Here is a 21,811-nt window from a genome sequence, read left to right as displayed (position 1 = left end):
GGTTACTCGCTCTTGTGCTGAAACACTTAACACGACGTCTATCAAAAAGGATGTTATAAAATGCGTTTCATACCGAGTTATTAATGGAGAATTTATATTATGGATGGGTGCGCTCACTGTGCTGGGTCCCTCCGTTAGTGGCAAGACCACTCGACGATGCACAATGCTAACAGTCGGTCGGTGAGTAAACAGATGTAATGAATGGAAACACACAGGCCCGTAGGTTTAGACATACCATGTACTGCTGCACAGTAATGTGTCATTTGTTTGTTTCGGTTGTCTTCATTTTAATGCTCTCGCGATGATGGGATGGTGTGCTTTATCTGCCTGATTCCCGCTGAAGTGGGCGGGTTGTGTGACATTTTGATTCGGGGGCGGGGTTTGCGTGGCGTGCTGCGAGCTACTAGCCCGACAGTGGAAATGCGACATGATTTCAGCCTCACTGCTCAACCTCCCGGGCGATTGGCCCAGCCCGATAAAAGCCCTGGCTTGCACTGACCCGACAGTGGAAATGCGGCTATTGAGGCCTACTCACCGTTCTTTGTCTCTCTCTCCCTCCCGTCTTTACATCTCAATTTACATCTCATTCATAATAGAGCGACCTGTCAACATTGCAGAGAATGTGTTTAATAGTTTGTGACACTTCAACAATTCATGTGGAATCTCAGAATTTCTGAGCAAGTCTATCATTAAAACAGATTTACAAATTGTGCCTCAATCATTTCATGCTTTTAAAATATAATCATCAATCCAAATAATAGAAGCCTTGTAGACTTTGCTAAAATGTTGTCAATTTTAAACATGTTGATTTAGTTACTGTAGAAATACGTTTAGAATATTTGGTACTTTGATTTAATTGCACAGACAACTTACACCAATCTTTTTCTCTGCTTTTTTCAGAAAAATACCTCAATGTCTCTTAGCACCACTATTATCCGTGCCAGCCCAACTCCGCCAATGGAGCCATTCAGTAATGATATTGTTCTGAGATCTATGAAGAGTGCAGAACCTCTTTGCCATTCTGAAGTTGCAGGCCTCAACGTAAAAACTCCAATGCTGGATGTACGCAGTGAAAGCGAACTCGATGGAAATGCATACAGCAACAACCGTCAGTCAGAGCCTGGCTCGAATATGTATGGTCAAGGAGACTCTGGGTACTCTAGCAAGCTAACCAATCAGCATCTTCCTGGGGCAGCAATAGAACAAATGCACCAAGCGTTGCCTCAAATCTTGGGGTGTGGGTCTTGTCTTAGCAAATCCGATGACTTGACACATGGGTCAGTCCCGGGCTACAACTCTCAGCGTGTCCTCACAAACTTTCCCAATTTCTTGACAGAGCATTCTCTCTTCAGTTCCCACCTGGCAAAAAGGTATCTGAGCGCAGAAGGGCCTCTGCATGCTCCTTCCTGTCAGATTGCAGGGCCATCTGGATTGTACAGAGTATCAGCTTCTGGTTCAAACACATCTATGGTACACATGCCTTCAAGTCTTCAGTCTGGTTACTTGAGTAATATTCAGCAATGTCCTGCTCAGTATGTAATCAGCAAGAACTATACACACCCAAATGCCGAGTCATGGACCACAGGAGATCTTGCAGACATTAGAAGTGAGTGAAAAATTGCAGTCTTGCAAAGTCATTAGGGTCATATGATGGAATTTGTCAAATGGAATATTTTGTTTCATCTGTACTTTAGCTCAAGTGCTGGTTCCAAGTGAACTGAAGTTTCACAGTTCTTGCTGTGTGGGAATTGCCTCTCATACATCCCTCAACATCTTCAACCCCTCTAAACACTGGCAGCAAGTTTCCATCTCCATGACAAGCATATCTATTGATGGAGAAAAGGTAAGTAAAGTAAAAGTGTTCAAGTTCATTTAGGGCGTACTCACACTATGTACAGTTGCCTTGAACCGGGCCAAAGCACGCTTCCCCCGTTGGCCCACACTCGCATTACATTCGGGTCTCGGCACGCTTAGGTCATCGATGCTGTGTTGTTCTGTAAGTGCTGTCGCTCAGCACAGTGAAGATTTTTTTAGTTATTTTGGTTAAGTTGTTTGAGACGCAGTGACACGCAAATATTTCGCCGAACAGATCAGCCACTATTGACGCTCATAAACTCCTCGAGCTGCAGAAATTGAAGTTTGCTAAAGGTGCGCGCAGCTGTCATGCAGTGAGGGGTTTGCGTCTTTAATAATTATGACATTTTGCGTTCACTGAACAGTAAGAATGATTAATTAATCCATATAAAACAGTCCCTTAAAAGTCACGTCTTGCTTTCAGTTTCAGGCTTAGGCTGGTTTTGCACTCGCGCACAAGCGTACTGCGACAAAGCCCTTGTGAACCATGCTCAAATTCATCTGTTCCGGAGCATCAACACTTTGTTTTCGTGCTTTCTGCCTATTTATTTGATTACTTGTGACTATATTTATGTTTAGGGAGAAAGGTAAGCTTTCTATATTTTCTTTAAAATTTAATAGGTAATTTAATGCATTTACTTTATAGATTTTTCAGTTTGTTATTTTGGCCTGTGGCCACCCTGAAGAGATGCTCATTTATATTTACTACTTTTTTCTATAAATAAATCTATTCATATTTACTTTCAACTGAGTGTCCGAGTTTGGTTGTCAACAGAAGGGGACCTTTGCATTAAGTAGTTTTGTTTAGGAAATCCACCACCCCAATATTAGTTTTCTTCATTTTCTTTGGCGTGTTTTGCACTCACATGCAAGCGTACCGCGCCAAAGCCCAAGTGAACCGTGCCTGAGCCCGATTCAGAGCACTAACACTTCTCAAACAATCTGGGAAATGGGCCTGGGCACAGTTCGGATAGCATAGTGTGAGTAGACCCTTAGGGCACACTCACACTATGCTATCCGAACTGTGCCCAGGCCCATTTCCCGGATCATTTGAGAATTGTGAGTGTGCTGAATCGAGCTCAGGCACGGTTCACTTGGGCTTTGGCGCGGTACGCTTGCATGTGAGTGCAAAACACGCCAAAGAAAATGAAGAAAACTAATATTGGGGTGGTGGATTTCCTAAACAAAACAACTTAATGCAAAGGTCCCCTTCTGTTGACAACCAAACTCGGACACTCAGTTGAAAGTAAATATGAATAGATTTATTTATAGAAAAAAGTTGTAAATATAAATGAGCATCTCTTCAGGGTGGCCACAGGCCAAAATAACAAACTGAAGAATCTATAAAGTAAATGCATTAAATTACCTATTAAATTTTAAAGAAAATAAAGGAAGCTTACCTTTCTCCCTAAACATAAATATAGTCACAAGTAATCAAATAAATAGGCAGAAAGCACGAGAAGAAAGTGATGATGCTCCGGAAGAGATGCATTTCTCTAAAAATGGTGTTATTTTCGAACTGTCACTGATAAAAATAATTAAATAATAATAAACGCACTATTTGGCCACAAAAGTTTTGTAGTTAAAAATGTGGACTGTGTTGTATTGTATTAGATTAGATTCAATGTCATTGTCATTACACATGTACAAGTACAAGGCATACATAATTATAAATGTATATGTACAGTAGTTCAAAATGAATTAGTGCAATGTAGTGCGATGAATATGTGCAATTTTTTTTATTTTAAAATGTAGTAAAGAGAACCTTATCCGCTTGTTAAGTGTGACGTCACTCGAATCGGCTTCTGGGTCTAGTCGCTCTATCAAACTTTATAGGGAGACTGATCAAATGGTAATAATAAACGTTTACAAATTGATGTAATACTTTAGAAAATCACAACCGCAATGTATATATCCATGCTTAATATCCGATGGCCAGAAAGTAATACATTTTTTATAAATTGTTACAATTTTGGTATTTGTAATGCAGCAAGTCCAGAGACCGATGTGTACACTATGATTTTGTCGAAAATTCTCTTTAAGGTGATATGATTAACAGTAGCCATAAATATTTTCTCAATTCAAATGAATAGCGACTTGGACGCGGACACAGTATTCCATATGTCACTGTTACGTCACGACTTAACAAGCGGATTCCCAGTTGTGCATCAAGTCTGTAATTTTTTTGTAATTGTTTCATTGCATCACAGGTGGAGTCTCTTCCATTCCAGTGGCTGATAGTCAAGAATAAAGCCATAATTGGACCCAAATGTTCTGAAGAACATAAGGTTCTGTTTATAGCTCCAAAGGCTGGACTGTATCAGTGTACTCTCAGTGTGTCATCTTGGCCTGCATCTGCAGATGCAGAGACTATAGCTCAAGCTGAAGCCTTTGCCAAGAAAGTTGTGCTGATCGCTGTAGCTGAGAACCCATCAATAGAGGTAAAACGTTTATTCTTCCCTTTTTGTCTGTTCTAAAGCATAAAAATGAATTATTTATTATTTAATATTTCATTTATTATTATTAATATTATATTTTCAACTTTGAGTTGTAATTAATGGTATTGAAATGTATTAATTGCTTTTTTTTATTATTCTAGAATTTGTATTGTATGTGTATTTAAGTATTGTGTATTTTCAGATTGTATTATACTAATGTTTAATAGGTAGATGTTGGAAAGACTGGCTGTCTGGACTTCGGCGACTTGGTGGAGGGTAGTACAAAGGCCCTACCACTCAAGCTGGTCAACAGAACTCATGCCACTGTTCCTATTCGACTAGTAATCAGTGCGGTCAGTGAGAGATTATTTTAAAAAAATTTATAATTATAATGTAATCTTTGTGAAACTTAAAGGAGACCTATTATGGCTTTTTTAACCAAATTTGTGAAATAAGTCTTTAGAGCATTGGTTCTCAAACTTTTTTCATCAAGTACCACCTTAGAAAAAAATTGTCTCTCCAAGTACCACCAAAATGAGCAGTATTAAAACACAGTAGCGTAGTAGGTCCAGTAAAGCAGCTACAACTCTGCACAGTTAAAAAAAAACGTGGCAGATTACCTAAGAAATATAGTATATACTTAATTTTTGATCAATTTTGAAATATTTGTAGCATGTACATGACATTTTATTTCTCCGCGTACCACTAGAAGGAAGCCCGCGTACCACTAGTGGTACACATACCACAGTTTGAGAACCACTGCTCTAGAGTGTGTATGTGAAGTTTGAGCTCAAAATACCCCACAATTTTTTTCAACTGTCCCGTTTAGGCTTTGATCCAGATTCCGTTTTGGTGACTGGCTTCCAATTCAAATGAGATTGTGCTCTTTTTCAAAAGAGGGTGGAGCTACAAATGCCTACTCATTAGTATGGTGGCAGATTTAAAACAGGACTAACGTTATTTCTGTGAAACATTGAAAATGTCAAAAGAAGTGGCTCAGAAGGTAGTAGTCTATGGAGACTACTTTGTTTATTTGTTTAGTTATATATGTTTATTTATTTTTAATCAGCTGATTATTCTTTTGACTATTTGTTTAACTAATATGCACAGTGTATACCATTTTTATTTCAAACTGAAATCGACTCACCCACCATGCCTCTTGCTTTTTGTAAGTCTTTTTACTTGCTATATGCTTGACTTTCCCCCTCTGAGGAATGTCAAGGAGAATGTCAAGAAAAGTGTTTCTGCAGTATCAAGTGTTTATTTTTTCAAGTGTGGTTATGAAAAAATGAATTAATTAACCTTTACCTAAAGAGGCTGTCTATATTTACACATTGTCAACACATAGCTGTGTTTAAATCATACAATATATTTTTTTTCATAATAGCTTCCCTTTAAAGGCTATTAAAGCTCAGATCTGACATGCTGAACAAGATCAATAACAAAAGAATGTATCTCTTTCACAGAATGCCTCAGCATGGCATTGTTTTGGCCTCTCCAAAAGCCCAGTTTCCATGAGCATGGATAGTTCCTTTAACTTTGGCTCAGCAGTGACCTCAATTACAACTTCCTCAGTTATAAACCATGTGCTGCATGCCAGTGATTCAGAGGTGAATATTTCTCTAAATAGTCATTTATTGATTTAATGACAGATTTTATTGTTAAAAGTTGTTTTTCATGTCTTCCACCAGAATCCAGAAAGCTTCTTGTTGTGGGTTCATTTTAGTGCCCCTCAGAATTGCATTTCAAGTTCAGGTATGTATTTTTATTTATGCCTACACTACAACTCTATTAACCCAGTAAAACCAAATAAAATGAGTGGTTTAATGTTATTCAAATGTTTGGAAAAAACGTAATGCTGTCATGCCATACTAAGTATCCAACAGCCAAATTTAAGTCAGAAAGTTTTATTAGTAAAAACTTGTATTTAGCGCTCAATTTAATCTAATGACTGATGAAAACCCTGGATATTTTCACAATATGTAATATACAGAACAAAATACCTTGCTTTAACATGCAACGTGGAGTAAGTGGTCAACCTACCCGGCTACCGTGTATTTATTTTGCAATATATATAACGTAAGTTTTATTATTATTTTTTTTTTATTATCAGAAATGAAAAACGTTACACAGCAACTATTCAACATTAAATCATGCAAAAATATATTTTTAGCTCAAGTGAGTGCCTAATAAGGTTTCTGTAGGCTCATTCACTAATGGGTTGTAGACCCTCATGGCACAAATGTTTGTGATGTTTTTCTGGGTGTTCCCAGCTCTGCCAACCAAGTCTATTGACGAAAGCTTTGACAGGAACAAAAAATATTTAATGATACATTCACATGAAAAACAATAACTCTTGATTTGGGTTTAAATGTGGAAGACATACACTATTTAGCAGATAATGAGTTCAGACTGGAGAATTCTGCGTTTATTAATTTAAGTTATTAATAAATAACAGATGAATCAATACTGTCGCTACCCTTTTTTTTATATACAAAAACCTTAGTATTCACGTTATTACTTTTTAGTAACTTTGAGAAATAAACACAAATCAAATTTAAGAAATGATCAATGCTCCCTACAAACCTCACCTTTATATATATATATATATATATATATATATATATATATATATATATATATATATATATATATATATATATATATATATATATATATTCTTATATTCTTATATAATTTATAAGAAACACAGGTGTTCTGGCATGGTAAATCCATGGCTAAAAGTTAATTGAGCTAATTTATTAATTCTAATGGTGAAGATCTTATTGTTTATGAAAAAAATAAAATGTGTTTATAGTGTTTTTAAAATTGTATCTCTTTTCTTAATGTCATTGTCTTGCTAATCTTGTCATAAGTGGGTTATTATGTCATTTCTGACATAATTTATATTTATTTTATTTATTTTACTTTATTTTGTTTACTCTTTTGTTTTTCAGGTGAGTTGGGACCAGCCAATGAATACAATGCACGGGTGGATATTGAAGTGGACCGTCCAGGCACAAGTCATGTGATCCAGAGTGTAGCCCTGAGGGCAAGGTCAGGCACTCCTAGAGTGCATGCACCAAAAGACCTACAGGTAATCTATACAAATATGTCTCTAAGAAACTACAAATACATCAAGCAGAAGCCAAAGATCTTGAGGAAACCGTGTTGTCGCCACACTTTGGCTGTATCTGGTCTATACTAAAAAGCTGTGGGTGAACACACCAAACAGGTGACCGCATACTGAAAATGTGTAGACTGTTTTCTTATTCCACAAATGGCAACCAAATCTTGTGATGCTCACATACGAGTCATAAACAAAGTTGCTTTTAGTATCTTTTTACAATATTTATTGCTCACATTGGAAAGATTTACTCATGCAAAAATATGTCTGATAGTCTAACAAATCATATCTTTTGGAAAAATTTGAGAAATGCAACTAAATAACAGCTGGCCACTTTGTTCCCTCTTAAGTTTAATTATTTGCTTGATTTTTGCTTGGCCAACTCATTATGATGTTAACACGATGAGGGGGAATGTCCGTCGACTTTGTGTGTCCTGGCCTTAAAGTGTAACAGTCTACAACAGGGGTGTCCAAACTACGGCCTGCGGGCCATCTGCAGCCCGCAATCAGTTTTGTGGTGGCCCGCGAGGCTTTTTATAAATATTAATAGAATCTGGCCCGCTATACAAAAATGAACGTAATTCTATAAATAACCACCGGGTGTCGTTATTACATGCCTTCAATTAGGCAGCAGTTACTGAAAGAAAAATAATTCATAATCATGTTTTGGGGAGCCATGATGGCACAGCCAAGAAAAAGGAAAATCAACAGTGAGTGCAGGAAATTTCAGTCACGATTGGGCAAAAAATATTTCTTCACAGAGGACAGCGGGAAATGTGTCTGTTTAATTTGTCAGGAATCAGTTGCAGTAATGAAGGAATATAATATTAAAAGACATTATGAAACAAAACATCAGGCCTTCAGCTCTTACACTGGTGCCGAACGAGATAAAAAATTTAAACAAATAGCAGATGCTCTATCAGCTCAACAACAGCAGTTTTTTCATGCTAATAAAGTGCAAGAAAATTCTACGCTGGCTAGTTATTATAAGGTAGCACAGCACAGGAAACCCTTTTATATATTTATATATATATATATATATATATATATATATATATATATATATATATATATATATATATATATATATATATGCGTGTCTGTGCGATGTATGTAAAATTTGGCCCGGGACAAAGGCTTTTTTTTGCATCTGGCCCTCGGCCCGACATCTTGTCTCTACATCCAGTGATCAAACATCCCATTTAGAGCTGCTCGATTTTGGGAAAAATCATAATCACGATTATTTTGGTCATAAATGTAATCACAAATATTCAAAATGATTATCAGTTGAAGTCAAAATTATTAACCTCCTGAGAATAATTTTTTTATTTATTTTTTTAAATATTTCCCAAATAATGTTTAACAGAGCAAGGACATTTTAACAGTATTTTCTGTAATATTTTTTTTATACTGGAGAAAGTCTTATTTGTTTTGTTTTGGCTAGAATAAAAGCAGATTTAAATATTTTGAAACCTCTTTTAAGGTCAATATTAGTAGCCCCTTTAGGCAATATATATTTTTGATTGTCTGCAGAAGAAACTACTGTTATATAATGACTTGCCTAATTACCCCAATTAAGCCTTTGAATCACACTTTGAATTTGAATGTTTGTATTTAAAAAAATATCTAGTCAAATATTATGTGCTGTCATCATAGCAAAGATAAAAGAAATCAGTTATTAAAAATGAGTGATTAACTATTGTGTTTAGAAATGTATTGAAAAAATCTTCTTTCCATTAAACAGAAATTGGGGGGATAGGGTTGCTAATATTCAGGAGGGCTAATAATTCTGACTTCAGCTGCATATGTACAGTTATTTTCCTCTCTGCAAAAGAAAGAGAAATAATTACAATAGAATAAAAATATGAAACAAACTGTGCTTTAAGCATCTTCACTGTAAGAAAAACACTTTAGCTACAAAAGTCTTCAGTCAAGAGCAGTAAGGGATTTTCTCTTTGTTGTTTAATTAATGATGATAAAAACAGGCGGCATGAGGAATATCACGCTGTTACTTTAATGGTTTCTCTTTCACGTGTCTTTTGATTCTCAACTTGTTTGTTTATTACACAAATGAGGGTTAATATGGATGAAGCGCTCACATTAAGTTGACTTTAGATGTGTGCGCTCTGCTTGTCACTGTGTGCGAATGAGACCAAGTGCTGACCGCATGACACACATAAGCATGCAGTCTTTTGCACTTTTAAGAGCAACAAGTACAAGTGTAAGTACAACTGTGTAAGTACAACTGGAAAGGGGGCGGTAAATAATGGAACAATCGTTTATCTCGATTAATGGTTTATCATAATCGTTAGAAGCCAAAATCGAAATCAAAATCGGATTTTCGATTTATTGCACAGCCCTAATCCCATAAACAAGATAACTATTTAGAGGTGAAAACTGAGCTCATAGCTATACCAGTAATCTGAAGACAAAAACCTGTGTCAACTAAAAAAGTAATAATTCAGTATAAGATGCTATCGCAATCAGGAATTCATACAGAATAATAGCATTCTCACAATACACAAGGCAATATTTACAAACACGATGACTATTCTTGTGAAATGTGAATATAAAGTAAATTGACAAGTATCACCCAGTGTTACCAAAAACAGCTGTTTCAGTCAGGTTTTGTTGTTCTGATATTTCATTAGTAAAATTAGTCAAATGTGAAGTATGAGATAGTAATAACTTACATTAAAGCTTAAAGAAAAACTCTGTGATAAAGGAGTTTGCGTTCCAGCTTGGCCCCACCCTGAACCCTTTTATTTTCTTTTTCTTATCATTTTTCTTATTTATTTCTTTGCTTACATGATGTCAATCATTTATTACATGAATGTCTATACAGATGGTGTCTCTTCAGGCTGCTTTGGGGCAGACAGCCAAGCAGACTCTTCCCTTAAAGAATGCAGGCAACATTGATGTTCTGCTCAGACTGAAGGTATTCCTTTTTAGTACTATAAATGCTTGTGTACTCCTCATTTTCCACATGCAGTCCCAGTCTTGTGTATAGCTGTGGCCACACAACTTTCATAGTAACCTGGTAACCCAGTAACCTGGCAATCCTTTGAACTGGTTATATTGTTCTATAGCTGCCATCCAAACAGAAAAACTGCTTATATTCCCTCTTACCCAAAAATGTAAATTTTCAGTAGGGTATGACAAATTACCTGATGGGTATTTTGAGCTGGAACTTCAGACACATTCTGGGAAAGCCAATGACTCATTTTACGTCTTGCAAAATGCCATAATACTGTAGGTGTCCTTTAAATTGTCATCAAATCCACCCATTTATGCCAAGCGGCAACCTCCCGCTCTCCCTCAGGAAGCCAATACGAAAGTAACTAAAACTGCAATTCATCCGAAATTACGCTAGTCCTGGCCGCTCCTGGCTCCAAAATAGAGCAAATTTTAATTGAGCAGAAGAACGGCCAACTTTTACAGCAGAAAAAAAGGTGTTTACAAAAAAAGATTTTGGTTAATACAGCTAATATTACCCTTCATGACAACTGTGAGGGGGGTGAATTTTTTTATAACTCATCCGTTTCCTTTATATAAAGTTATATTAAGTTTGCATAATTAAGGGAGTGGCTACTTGAGTGACAGCTAGGTCTCGTTGGTCACCGTCACGTCACCTCAGCTGAATTTTGCAGATTAGCCACTGAACTCGGCATATTTATCGTATTTCTGTGTTGTTTTATGTGGCTTTACACAGTCAACTGCCTTTTGGACTTGTTTCCTACAATTATTAGATGGCATGGCATGCTGAGTGCACTTAATTGTGCTCACAAACCATTCATGTGGCCTCCGTTTCCCATGTGAGTAAAGTTATATACTTATATACCATCTCTATACTTGTATTTGTTTTATTTAAGATCATTTATCGTTTATATTTATATTTAGAGCTGTAATGCACTGCAGAATCTGTCAGATTGATTAGCTGTAGGCTCTAGATCAGTCATCTGAAGCGTTGTCATACAGTGTTATGCAGGATTTCATCAATAGTCTTGCATTAACTAACACAGACTATATCTGAAGTGTTTGGAAGTAATTCGCGTTTTCCTCCTGTTGAAAAACGTCATAAGAACAATGTTTAGTGGCTCAATGTGTTACAGCAGTGTTTTTAAAAGTCTAAACACTTTATTGATATAGTATACAACCAAGCACAAGTGGTCAGAATACAAACGAGTCACAGGTGATGAAGTATTAAGCGTTCTCCCAAAGTAAAGTGTGTCTGAACCAGGTCCAAGCAAAATGCCAGCAGGTGTCTGTAGCTCCGCTCACTCTCTGCCTCTTTGCCCTTGTTTGGTATCCCGTCGTGGGTGTGTTGACGCGCGAACAAAATGGCGACAGTTGGCCGCGCCTACTTGTGGCTTCTTTTGCGCTCTTTAGAAACCTATGGGTGACGTCACGGATACTACGTCCGTATATTTTACAGTCTATGATTTATGCCTGGGCATTAGTTTGTGTTCATTGTAGTCTAATTGCTTTTCTGCCTGTTTTTCAGAGCACCGATGACAACTGCTGCTTCTCTGTGAGACCTAAAGAATTGACTCTGAAAGCTGGGGAGGAGCAATATGTAGAGGTTTCCTTTACAGCTCAGGACACACAGAAACACAGAGAGAGGCATGTTCGTTCATATACATTTATTTAATTCTTCTACCTTTTAGGTGTTTTTTTTTATGACGTGCACTGACTGATCAGTCCAAAATTAGAAAATGTTTGTCTGTTTTAATTTGACAGGTCTCTTTTTTTTTTATCTGCATCATTAAATTACTTGTTACAATGTCTGAAAACAGAACATGAACAGAGGCTAGGGGTCTGTTATAAATATTTTGATTAAAACATCTGAGATTATTTGACAGGTTTCTTTTAATCGTGATAAAAGTTTTGTGGTTACTTTGATTCTTCAAGTTTGTAAATCATATATAAATGTCTGGATGATTTTTTTTCCTGACATTACTACATGTGCTTTTGTTATTATTGTCAAGGAAAGATCTATCGAACCTTGAAATTGTTCAACAACGCAGTGATTGTTTGGGGACAAGACAGCAGCATAATTATGTCATCTAATTAATAATCACCAGCTTTCACCTTCTGTCCTACTTGTACAGTCCTACGCTATTATGAGTTGAAAACATCGTTCTTAGCATTTCATTTCATTTTAGCTGTAGTCATTGACTTACAAATAAACAATACTTCATCTCTGTCATTTAACAAAATGTATCAAATTATAGTAATATTACAGAATAAAAACGTCAAATGCTGTAAACAGTGGTTAGGGTAAGGAAAAGTTCAGTTTTCATTAACTAAACTGAACTGTTAATAAAACGTTAACACTGATCCTGTTAAACAAACCAGCAAATGAAAGTAAAATGATTAAAATAATCATAACCATTTTTATAATAATCACTAGTTATTTGCATTTCTGCTATTGTGTGGGCTTTCTTGGCCTTTGCTAAGCACTTTTGTGAGCGATGCCCTCAGCTCTTATTGTCATCTTTGAAAAATAGTCCACAGGTTATAATACTGACTTCAACTATATATATATATATATATATATATATATATATATATATATATATATATATATATATATATAGCTTTTGTTTCCCTTTTATAATATTATAATATTTTACTTTTCAGCCTGTTGACTATTCTGGTACTACCCAGTGGACCTCAGTATGAGGTGATGCTTAAAGGAGAGTTGGTCCATGGAGTTTCAAGAAAAGTGTCATCTACACCTGCTGTATTATCACAAGTTGATGTCCCACTCATACTCTCCAACAAACAATCCATTACATGGGGAGGGGTTTCCCTGGGCAGAGCAGTGTGAGTATAACTATAAATGCAATAACATTGTATAATTATATTGAGCATGGCATTTTCACCATAAGCCGGTAACCCATACATATAGAGACAACAAAACTAATTACTTTATAAATTAAGTGTAATAAAATTAAATGACAGGGGAAAAGGATTGAACATATGGAGAAAGGCAGATGTAAAAAGGCATGGAAAACCCAGATAGCTGCTAAATCTCTCAGCAGTTAGAATGCAACCTCCCAGTGTAAATTTAATATTAGCTGCTTTAGCCAAAAAACCTACATTAACAAGATGTTGAAGATGAAGACAGTGATACCAAACATAGCCAAGAAAACTTTAAATTGGTTTTAGAAAAGAAAATAAAGCTGTTAGAATGACCAGCCAATCACCTCAACTGAATCCAATAGAAAATAAGTCTAGATCAGAGTATATAGAAAAGACCCACAGAACCATAAAAAAACACACCTGAGCAATTTATGCGACTCCATTCTCTAAGAGATATATTGAATCTGTTATTACCTAAATAGAATTTCATACAAAGTATTAAGTAAATCTCAGTAGGTTAGTACTTTCTTCCTTGTTTTATTGTTAGGTATTTACCTTAATGATGATTCAACAAGTGTATGGGGATTTTATTTTGATAGGCAACAGAAACTGGTGCTAAGGAACAATTCGCCAACTATATCACAGCAACTCAGACTTCTCATCAGGGGTCAAGACCAAGACTGTTTTCAGGTGAGCAAAATTGAGGGAAATGTTTTAGTTTTTTTTTTCATTATAATTGTTTGCTCATATTATCAGATAAGTTTCGTATCTGATAAGAACAATATAAAGTAAGTAAAACAGTTGAAAAAAAGCATCGTAAAAACAACTGATACGTGTTTTTGTATGTATGTATGTATGTATGTATGTATGTATGTATGTGTGTGTATATATATATATATATATATATATATATATATATATATATATATATATATATATATATATATATATATATATATATATATGTAGGATTTGAGTCTGGTAAAAATGTATCATTGTCCGACTTTCACTAAATGGTACATGAAAATGTCCCTTACCTCACAACATTGTAAGACAAAAAAAACGTACTGTGCAGTGAGAAGTGTAGCAGGCAGTCATAATGTTTTTTTCACAGCAATGTTACTTTGAATATGTCCGATTTACTGTACCTTAAACAGCAAGATGCTGATCTTTTATCCCACATGGATGCTATGACTGAGGATAAATAGAAGCGATTAAAAAAGAGACCAAGACCTTGAGTATGATGATGATGAATGACTGTGTTTTATTTGCAGATTTAAGTTATTTTAAGTTAAATGTAATGTTTAAAACTACACAAAATTTATTTTACTTTATATTATCTATATGTCTGAAGTCAGATAGCTTATTGATGTTTTAGAATGTTTTGCTCTGTTCTCCTTGATGATACAATATTATACAGTATCTTTTTTAGAAATAGAAATCTTTTTTTAGATGCGATAGAAAATCTACTTTAAGTTACATTTATGAAAAGCTGTTTTACTTACCTGCTAATAACCTTATCACTACCTATAAAATGAAACTGCTGAACCTAATCATAGGAGCCTGATAGAAAATCTTTTCATTTTATAGGTAACATTAAATCAATGCACACTATAGCAATTTTAACATTAACATCATTTTGCAGTATAGTTTCATTTTTTTATATTTTAGTTTTTTGTCTCCCTCATCTTTTTCTGCTTTTGCCAAAACATCAGCTACAGAGTTCGTTTGGGCCAAATGAGCGACTTACACGTAACAGAGAGCTGTCAATCAAGCCCAAAGAGGATGTGACTGTTCATCTTCTCTTTGCTCCCACTCGTGTTGCCTCCATGTTGGCCAAGCTGGAAATCAAGCAGTCTGCTGCATGTGCCTCCCAGCCTGGGGTCAAATTCACAGTGAGTTTATTTATGATTTGATAATCTCTAAAAATGTTAATATTGTGTTGAATATATGTGGTGTTAATTATAATATGATCTTTTAGATCCCTCTATCAGGCTATGGAGGCAAAAGCAATGTAATTCTGGAGAATTTGCGGAAACATTCTGATGGTTATGTGGCCACACTGAGAGGGGTACAGTCTGGGCATGTCAGTAAGCTCTGTATATGCGTGCGTAACACAGGCTCACGTGCTGCATTTGTCAAAGTTGTATCATACAGCAGTCTTAAGGATCAAGCTCTTATGGACTCAGCTGTTTTTAGCTTGTCCCCTTCACAGTTTATCCTAAAAGAGAGAACACAAGAGGTAAGTGAAGAACACTTTTTTTATTATTAACTATAATGTTTAATTCCCATATTATTTAATTTAGCACTGTAGAATTTGGACTAATATGATGTCATGCCTGTATTTGCTTGAAATATTTACCAGTGGTATTTCCGTAGGTTATTGAAATAGCAATGAAGGCCTCATGCAGAGAGCAAGCTCTCTGTCAATCTGGTGCAGCACTGCTTGCTACTGTCTGCCTCTTTTGTGGGGACGAAGTCTCTCGACAACAGTTTAGAAAGTGAGTTACATTTATTACTGATTACTGGAAATACACACTTAAATTTTATTCAAGTGCCCCTATTCTGCTTTTTTGTAAATTCCCCTTTTACGCGGTGTGCAACACGGCTCTAAGTTAATGAAAACCTCTAGCTGAGGTTTAAATCTGTAAGTTCACGGTGTGTAAAGTCATTGGTATGCATAGTTAGAGGATGGCACAAAAGCACTAAAGGCATGTCTGATTTCATTTTTGCTATTGTTAGGATGAAAAAATATAAGTATTGTTTAGGTTCATAATTCTAAAAACCAATGCTTCAATGGTTTTATCTCAGGGGACTTATTTAGTTCATTCATGATGACTTGCTTTTGTATAATGTTATTAATATTAGTGTTATTATATGCATATTTATATTTCTTTTTATTAAAAACAAGCTTAGATTTTTCAACTTGTCAGGTTTTGGGTCATATGGGGCCCATAGGTGGTGTTTGGATTTGTTTTTTGGGCACACTTCATTATTATTGTTCACTTATTTAATTGCTGGAAATTAGAACTGAATTTAGAAATAGTTTTGAAGCAAATCTTCAATTATCAAACGAATGGATGGCTAATGGATGTCTCCAGTGGAGTGTGTACGCCACTGTTTCCTTTTCCATAAAAGAGAGAAAGTAAAGAGGCAGATTGGAGGAGGCTCTTCACACCATAGACAATTACCTTCAGATTACCCCAAAGATAAAAGTCTAAGGGGGTCAGATGGGGAGACCTCGGGGGCCATTCAACTGGCCTACGATGACCAATCCACTTTTCAGGAAACTGTTTATCTAGGAATGCTCAGACCTGACACCTATAATGTGGTGGTGCACCATCCTGCTGGAAAAACTCAGGGAACATGCCAGCTTCAGTGCATAAAGAGGGAAACACATCATCATGTAGCAATTTAAATTATCCAGTGGCCTTGAGGTTTCCATTGATGAAGAATGGCCCCCCTATCTTTGTTGTCTATGGTGTGAAGATACAAGATGTGCAGCATCTGAAACTACGGAGACTGGAAGCCTGTGCTGGCATTTCTCCTGCAGTGTTGCTTTCAGTGTGTGAAGAGTGAGAGAAGAGGGTTGCATCGACAATCCAACACAATGGGCAGCACATTAAACACATTTTATAAGTGGTCATTCATTTATTCATTCATTTTCTTGTCGGCTTAGTCCCTTTATTAATCCGGGGTCACCACAGCGGAATGAACCGCCAACTTATCCAGCAAGTTTTTACGCAGTGGATGCCCTTCCAGCCACAACCCATCTCTGGGAAACATCCACACACACATTCACACACCCACTCATACACTACGGACAATTTAGCCTACACAATTCACCTGTACTGCATGTCTTTGGCCTGTGGGGGAAACCAGAGCACCCGGAGAAAACCCACGCGAAGGCAAGGAGGACATGCAAACTCCACACAGAAACGCCAACTGAGCCGAGGTTCGAACCAGCGACCTTCTTGCTGTGAGGCGACAGCACTACCTACTGCGCCACTGCCTCGCCCTTATAAGTGTTCAGAAACTTGTAAATAACTCGTGAAATAATAAAGTTAAAGTTAAAATCAAGTACACCATTGTTGTTCTTGTGATATTCGTAATAAGTTTGATGTGTCAAATGACCCTCTTCTTACTGAAAAAACAAAAGTTGGATCCAAAATGGCCAACCTAAATGGCCACCATGGTTACCACCCATCTTGAAAAGTTTGCCCCCTCACATATACTAATGTGCCACAAACAGGACGTTAATATCACCAATCATTGCCAATTTATTAAGGTGTATCCATATAAATGGCCCACCCTGTACATATCCTTATTGACAGCAGCCCCATGTTCAAGTCACCCCCCCCCCCACCCTTGCCAATGCATTGATAAAATTAACAGTTACATGTGCTACAACTGTCTTTAGTTAAACAAAGACAAAAATAAAGTCATTGCATTTGCGAACACAAAGTTCTTAAGGTGGATGTGTACCTTGGCTCTAGGGGTCAAACAACACAAAATCTAGTCAAAAAATTCATGTTTAATGTCTGCTGCATTTTGATGTGCCTGCGCTCTAGAGTAACCACTATCCCAGGGTTTAGCCTTGATGAACAGTGAACATTTATGTCAAGCTTTTTGCAACAACTTAACCTGATATTATACAGTTTGCTTTTATTTAGATTTATCAAACTGAAATATTCGGAGTCTCTAACCCAGAGTTTGTTAAACTCATTTTGTGAAACAGATATTTTAAATTTGATTATAAAACCACCAGAATCAAATTAGCCAGAGATCAAATATCAAGAAAAACGATCAAGGATCTGCCAAACCATTTCATGTGAGGAAATGTTCTGATGTTTTTTCAGTGTTACATCTAAGTTTATTGTGTAATTTTGTCTCTATCTGATTTCAAGGTTACTACAAATCAAACCGGACGCAGGGAATAAAGTACTGTCTGTGAAGAGCTTGTTAAAGAGTATCCCATTTGATGAAATGTTCCTTGGTGAGGAACAGGTTCTGGAGGGTAAGTCAAGGATGATCTGAAACTGAACTACCTGTACTCATTAGTTAATACTGAATATGATTGTTTTTGCTTTTTGGTTTACTGTCAGCCTGTGATCTGCCTCTGAGACCAAATGAGGCACAGACTTTCTATGGAAACATGAGAAAAGTAATGCTGTCACTTTTTGGCACTACGGAGATCTTAGACTTAGAAGAAAGTGACCATATGGAGCCCACCAGACCTTCACAGCAGCACACTTCTGAATCAGACAGGTAGACATTTTCAAAGAATAACAGTGAATGTAAGTGAATGCTTTAGGTTTTCACATTGCTGAAATTAATGTCTAGTTCTTCATGCAGCAGTCTAGGGTCATTGAGCCATTACATCAGTAATGTTTCCTTGGATGTGCTTCCAGTCAAAGGTCCTTCATTTACCCCATCTGAACCTGCTCTAAAAAAAACAGAGCCAAACATGGAGAATACTTGGAGCATCAAGCCGGAACAAATGGTCCTCACAGTACCCACTAGCAGTAAGGGTCATTTGTGTTTTGTAATGTAATGACTATATGGTTTAATGTGTAACATGAAATAAAAACACACTTTGTTTCACTTAGAGAAAAATAACTGAATGTAGTTTTGATAGAATTAATTGATAGTCACAAGTGTGAATGTTTGTGTTACATATGTGACTAGTAGATGATGAATGTGTAAATGGGAGAAATATGCTCAGGATTGCACGTTGTGTTTGTTTATTTGCAGACAGTGTGGCTGACCCCAGGCATGTTCAAATAATGAACCATTCAAACAGAGAGCTGAGCTTTGAGCTGTACTGGCCCGCTCACTGCCTCACCATCACCCCACAGCATGGATTCATTGAACCGCAGTATGAGGCTTGCATATAAACAGACAGCAGGGAATTCAACTAAATGCCTTCAGCTTAGCGTTTAATTCTTATTTTTAATTTAAAAGTTATGCTGATATAAATACATGGCATTTTTTTGCAAATCAATGAATTGTTATTTTACTGTAAGACCCTCCTCATCTCTGAATCAAAACTGCCCAAAATTCAGTTCTCAACTCTATTTCCTTTAGTTGAACCTTAGTCTGCGTTTACACTATTGCTTTTTTAACTACTGTTATAAAAAGGAAAATCATCTGTGTCTGTACCAGAGGTCGCGTTAGACTTTCTCATTGTCTGTCAATTTGACGGAGAGGGTTGTAAAAATTCTGTCATAACCTGTTATTGATCGTCATTTAATTAGCATATTTTCTAATCACTTTTTTCATTCATATTTTAATAATGAACTTGCACTATGAGCATATAGGCTTAATTATTCATTTATTTAATTGACAAACGAACAAAAACTCCAATCTGCCTTAACGCATATCTTCCTCCTGCTTCAACCTGAACTGGGTGCTTGCCTGTGCGTAATCAAGCCCATTTAGGGAGACTGATGCAGAGGTTAAGGACACCCTGGAGAACTTTTTTTTTTATATTAACAGATGTGTATGTGTTGAGCATCAGTTAAGACGATGTTAGCACCTATCAGCTTTAATTGTGGGGAAAACTGGATAATTTTGAGCTTTTGTCTGCTGATTTCAGCTTCCGGGTTTAAAATGATTTTTGGGGCGGGATCAAAATCGGCAACGTAGCGCAGAACTGCAAGTGCAATGATGACGCGTCGGTTTCTCATTATTATTCATAGCGGAGTTTTCTTATCCTATGAGAAGAGCCGGCTGCTTAATTATTCATGAGACCTGCCAGAGTCCAGCTCGAGCTGTGAGACATGTCACGGACCCACAGCACACAGTATTTAGCCGTTCATGAAGGCTCATATGCCTTTATTTCCATGATCCACGGGGTTTGCTGCATGTTTTCCCCCGCAATCTTGTCAGGGCCGATCATACAGCAAAACTGTGTGTGTGCTGCTAACATTTTTGTCTGGAGAGCACCACGAGAATTAGAGAATGGCGGACGCTGTCTTTTATCAAGAGTTCGTTCACGTTCAGACACATAACTGTGCTGCTGTGTTTGCCTAAATCCTCCAGATTACCAGCAGGGCTAATGGTTAAAATAGACAGGTCAGGAGACCTGCTGCACTGAGTCTGCTGGATACGGGGATTGAGGGAGAAGTCCTCATTTATAGGGTTTATATGAACACACTTATCTTTATAAATATATAAATTGTGGTTGTGTATATGAAATTACGAGTAACAAATGTAGCAGGGCATTTAATTACTGTTTATTTCTTTGCATTTTAACTTTGTAAACTATAAACTCATGCGTCTCCTCACGGTTTGTCTCATTTTGTGAGCTAGCTTCGTTTGCTCACGTTCTCCCCTGCTGGCCACGCCCACTCCTGCCTGATGCTCGCTTAGCTTCACGCCCATTAATTATGCATCTTTTGAAAACATTCTGAAGTAGACTTTAACCGAAAGTGGGGGGGTGTCATGGCCCTTTAAATTCTGTGTCTTTGCCTCGGAAAGTCGACTTCTCCTGACAGTTTTAATTTTGTTCTGGTGGCTGAAGCTGCGTTTTGCTGTCACACTGGAGACCGGGATTACTAGAGCCACTTCAGCCAGCGCTTTATAGTTAGGAAACAATTCTCCTAAGGAAGTGATCAGAAGTTTGCTGGATTCTCTGAATGTGGGATTTAACGATCCTGCAAGCACCAAGTGGCAGCACCTGACCTTCTTGCTGCCACTTGGTTGGCCCGTAACACCTGTTGGGGACTGAGGATTTTTTTTCTATTTGTTCTTCATCGTCCCCTGCAACACTTCCTCTTTTTCACCTCTTTTATTAATATCATTATATCACTATTTGGCCATATAAAGAAACTTCTCACACTCAGCTGCTTTGACATTTTTGCAACTACGCAGTGGTAAGAGGAGACAAAACAAGGGCAATCACCATCAGCTCGACAGGAGTGGGAATTACAGTTAGCTAAAAATTACAATAGATCCCCCTCAGCATAATCCGTCAAAATGACGGATCACCTTCAGATTTTTCCGTCACTGCTTAAAAAAATCCGTCAATGATGGAAAATATTCGTTTAACGTGACCTCTGGTCTGTACTAGCATTTCTGCAGTTTTTTTAAAGATCTCCACCCACATTGCACAACTAAAAACATGCCAGTAGCTGTAAAAAATGGTACAAAATAGTATTAAAACAAAATGTTAATTAAATTATGAATGTAACAGTATAAATATCAGAAAATACAACTTTATTGTAATTAGAATTACAGGACAATTGTATAAACCATTATCAGATGAAACAAATTGAAATAGTATTCAAGACTTTAATTGCTATGTTTGAGCAGAAATACAATGTCATAATAATCTGAGATTGCTGCAGTGAGCACAGATGCTTGGTTTGCTTGGATATCAGTAATCTGTATCTTTTACAATTACAAATGTCATTCATCAATGACAATAATTCATCAATGACAGTAATTTATTTGCAACTTTATTGGCATTTTGAGTTGCTTTTCTATTTTCTAACACCGCAAGATGGGAAATCACTCGTGC

The 21,811-nt window shown here is 36.7% G+C and overlaps 1 protein-coding gene across 29 annotated transcripts in view; it reads left to right on the top strand.

Moving 5' to 3' along the window:
• The window catches only part of cep192 (centrosomal protein 192), a 164,265-nt gene that overhangs the window by 31,636 nt on the left and 110,818 nt on the right, over positions 1 to 21,811 (top strand). For 4 of the 29 annotated variants that reach the window (XR_015510921.1, XR_015510917.1, XR_015510920.1 and 1 more), the window contains exons 21-38: positions 901 to 1,606; positions 1,695 to 1,843; positions 4,065 to 4,295; positions 4,520 to 4,645; positions 5,759 to 5,902; positions 5,984 to 6,047; positions 7,250 to 7,389; positions 10,265 to 10,357; positions 11,924 to 12,042; positions 13,063 to 13,248; positions 13,887 to 13,977; positions 15,003 to 15,182; positions 15,269 to 15,529; positions 15,667 to 15,788; positions 18,195 to 18,304; positions 18,393 to 18,555; positions 18,699 to 18,812; positions 19,042 to 19,165. Coding sequence is in view for 24 of the 29 variants with exons in the window: in XM_087286562.1 (XP_087142688.1) it covers positions 901 to 1,606; positions 1,695 to 1,843; positions 4,065 to 4,295; positions 4,520 to 4,645; positions 5,759 to 5,902; positions 5,984 to 6,047; positions 7,250 to 7,389; positions 10,265 to 10,357; positions 11,924 to 12,042; positions 13,063 to 13,248; positions 13,887 to 13,977; positions 15,003 to 15,182; positions 15,269 to 15,529; positions 15,667 to 15,788; positions 18,195 to 18,304; positions 18,393 to 18,555; positions 18,631 to 18,812; positions 19,042 to 19,165 (3,191 nt within the window). In the remaining 5 variants the exon portion in view is untranslated. Of the gene's footprint in view, positions 1 to 900; positions 1,607 to 1,694; positions 1,844 to 4,064; positions 4,296 to 4,519; positions 4,646 to 5,758; positions 5,903 to 5,983; positions 6,048 to 7,249; positions 7,390 to 10,264; positions 10,358 to 11,923; positions 12,043 to 13,062; positions 13,249 to 13,886; positions 13,978 to 15,002; positions 15,183 to 15,268; positions 15,530 to 15,666; positions 15,789 to 18,194; positions 18,305 to 18,392; positions 18,556 to 18,630; positions 18,813 to 19,041; positions 19,166 to 21,811 lie in introns of all 29 variants that reach the window. The other 25 variants (XM_087286573.1, XM_087286560.1, XM_087286572.1 and 22 more) reach the window with 7 other exon arrangements.

This window comes from Danio rerio, chromosome 16 (genome assembly GCF_052040795.2).
Source record: "Danio rerio strain M-AB ecotype USA chromosome 16, GRCz13ab, whole genome shotgun sequence".
NCBI lineage: Eukaryota > Metazoa > Chordata > Actinopteri > Cypriniformes > Danionidae > Danio > Danio rerio.
Note: the sequence above shows the minus strand (reverse complement) of the source record. Positions and strands in the feature narration are given on the sequence as shown.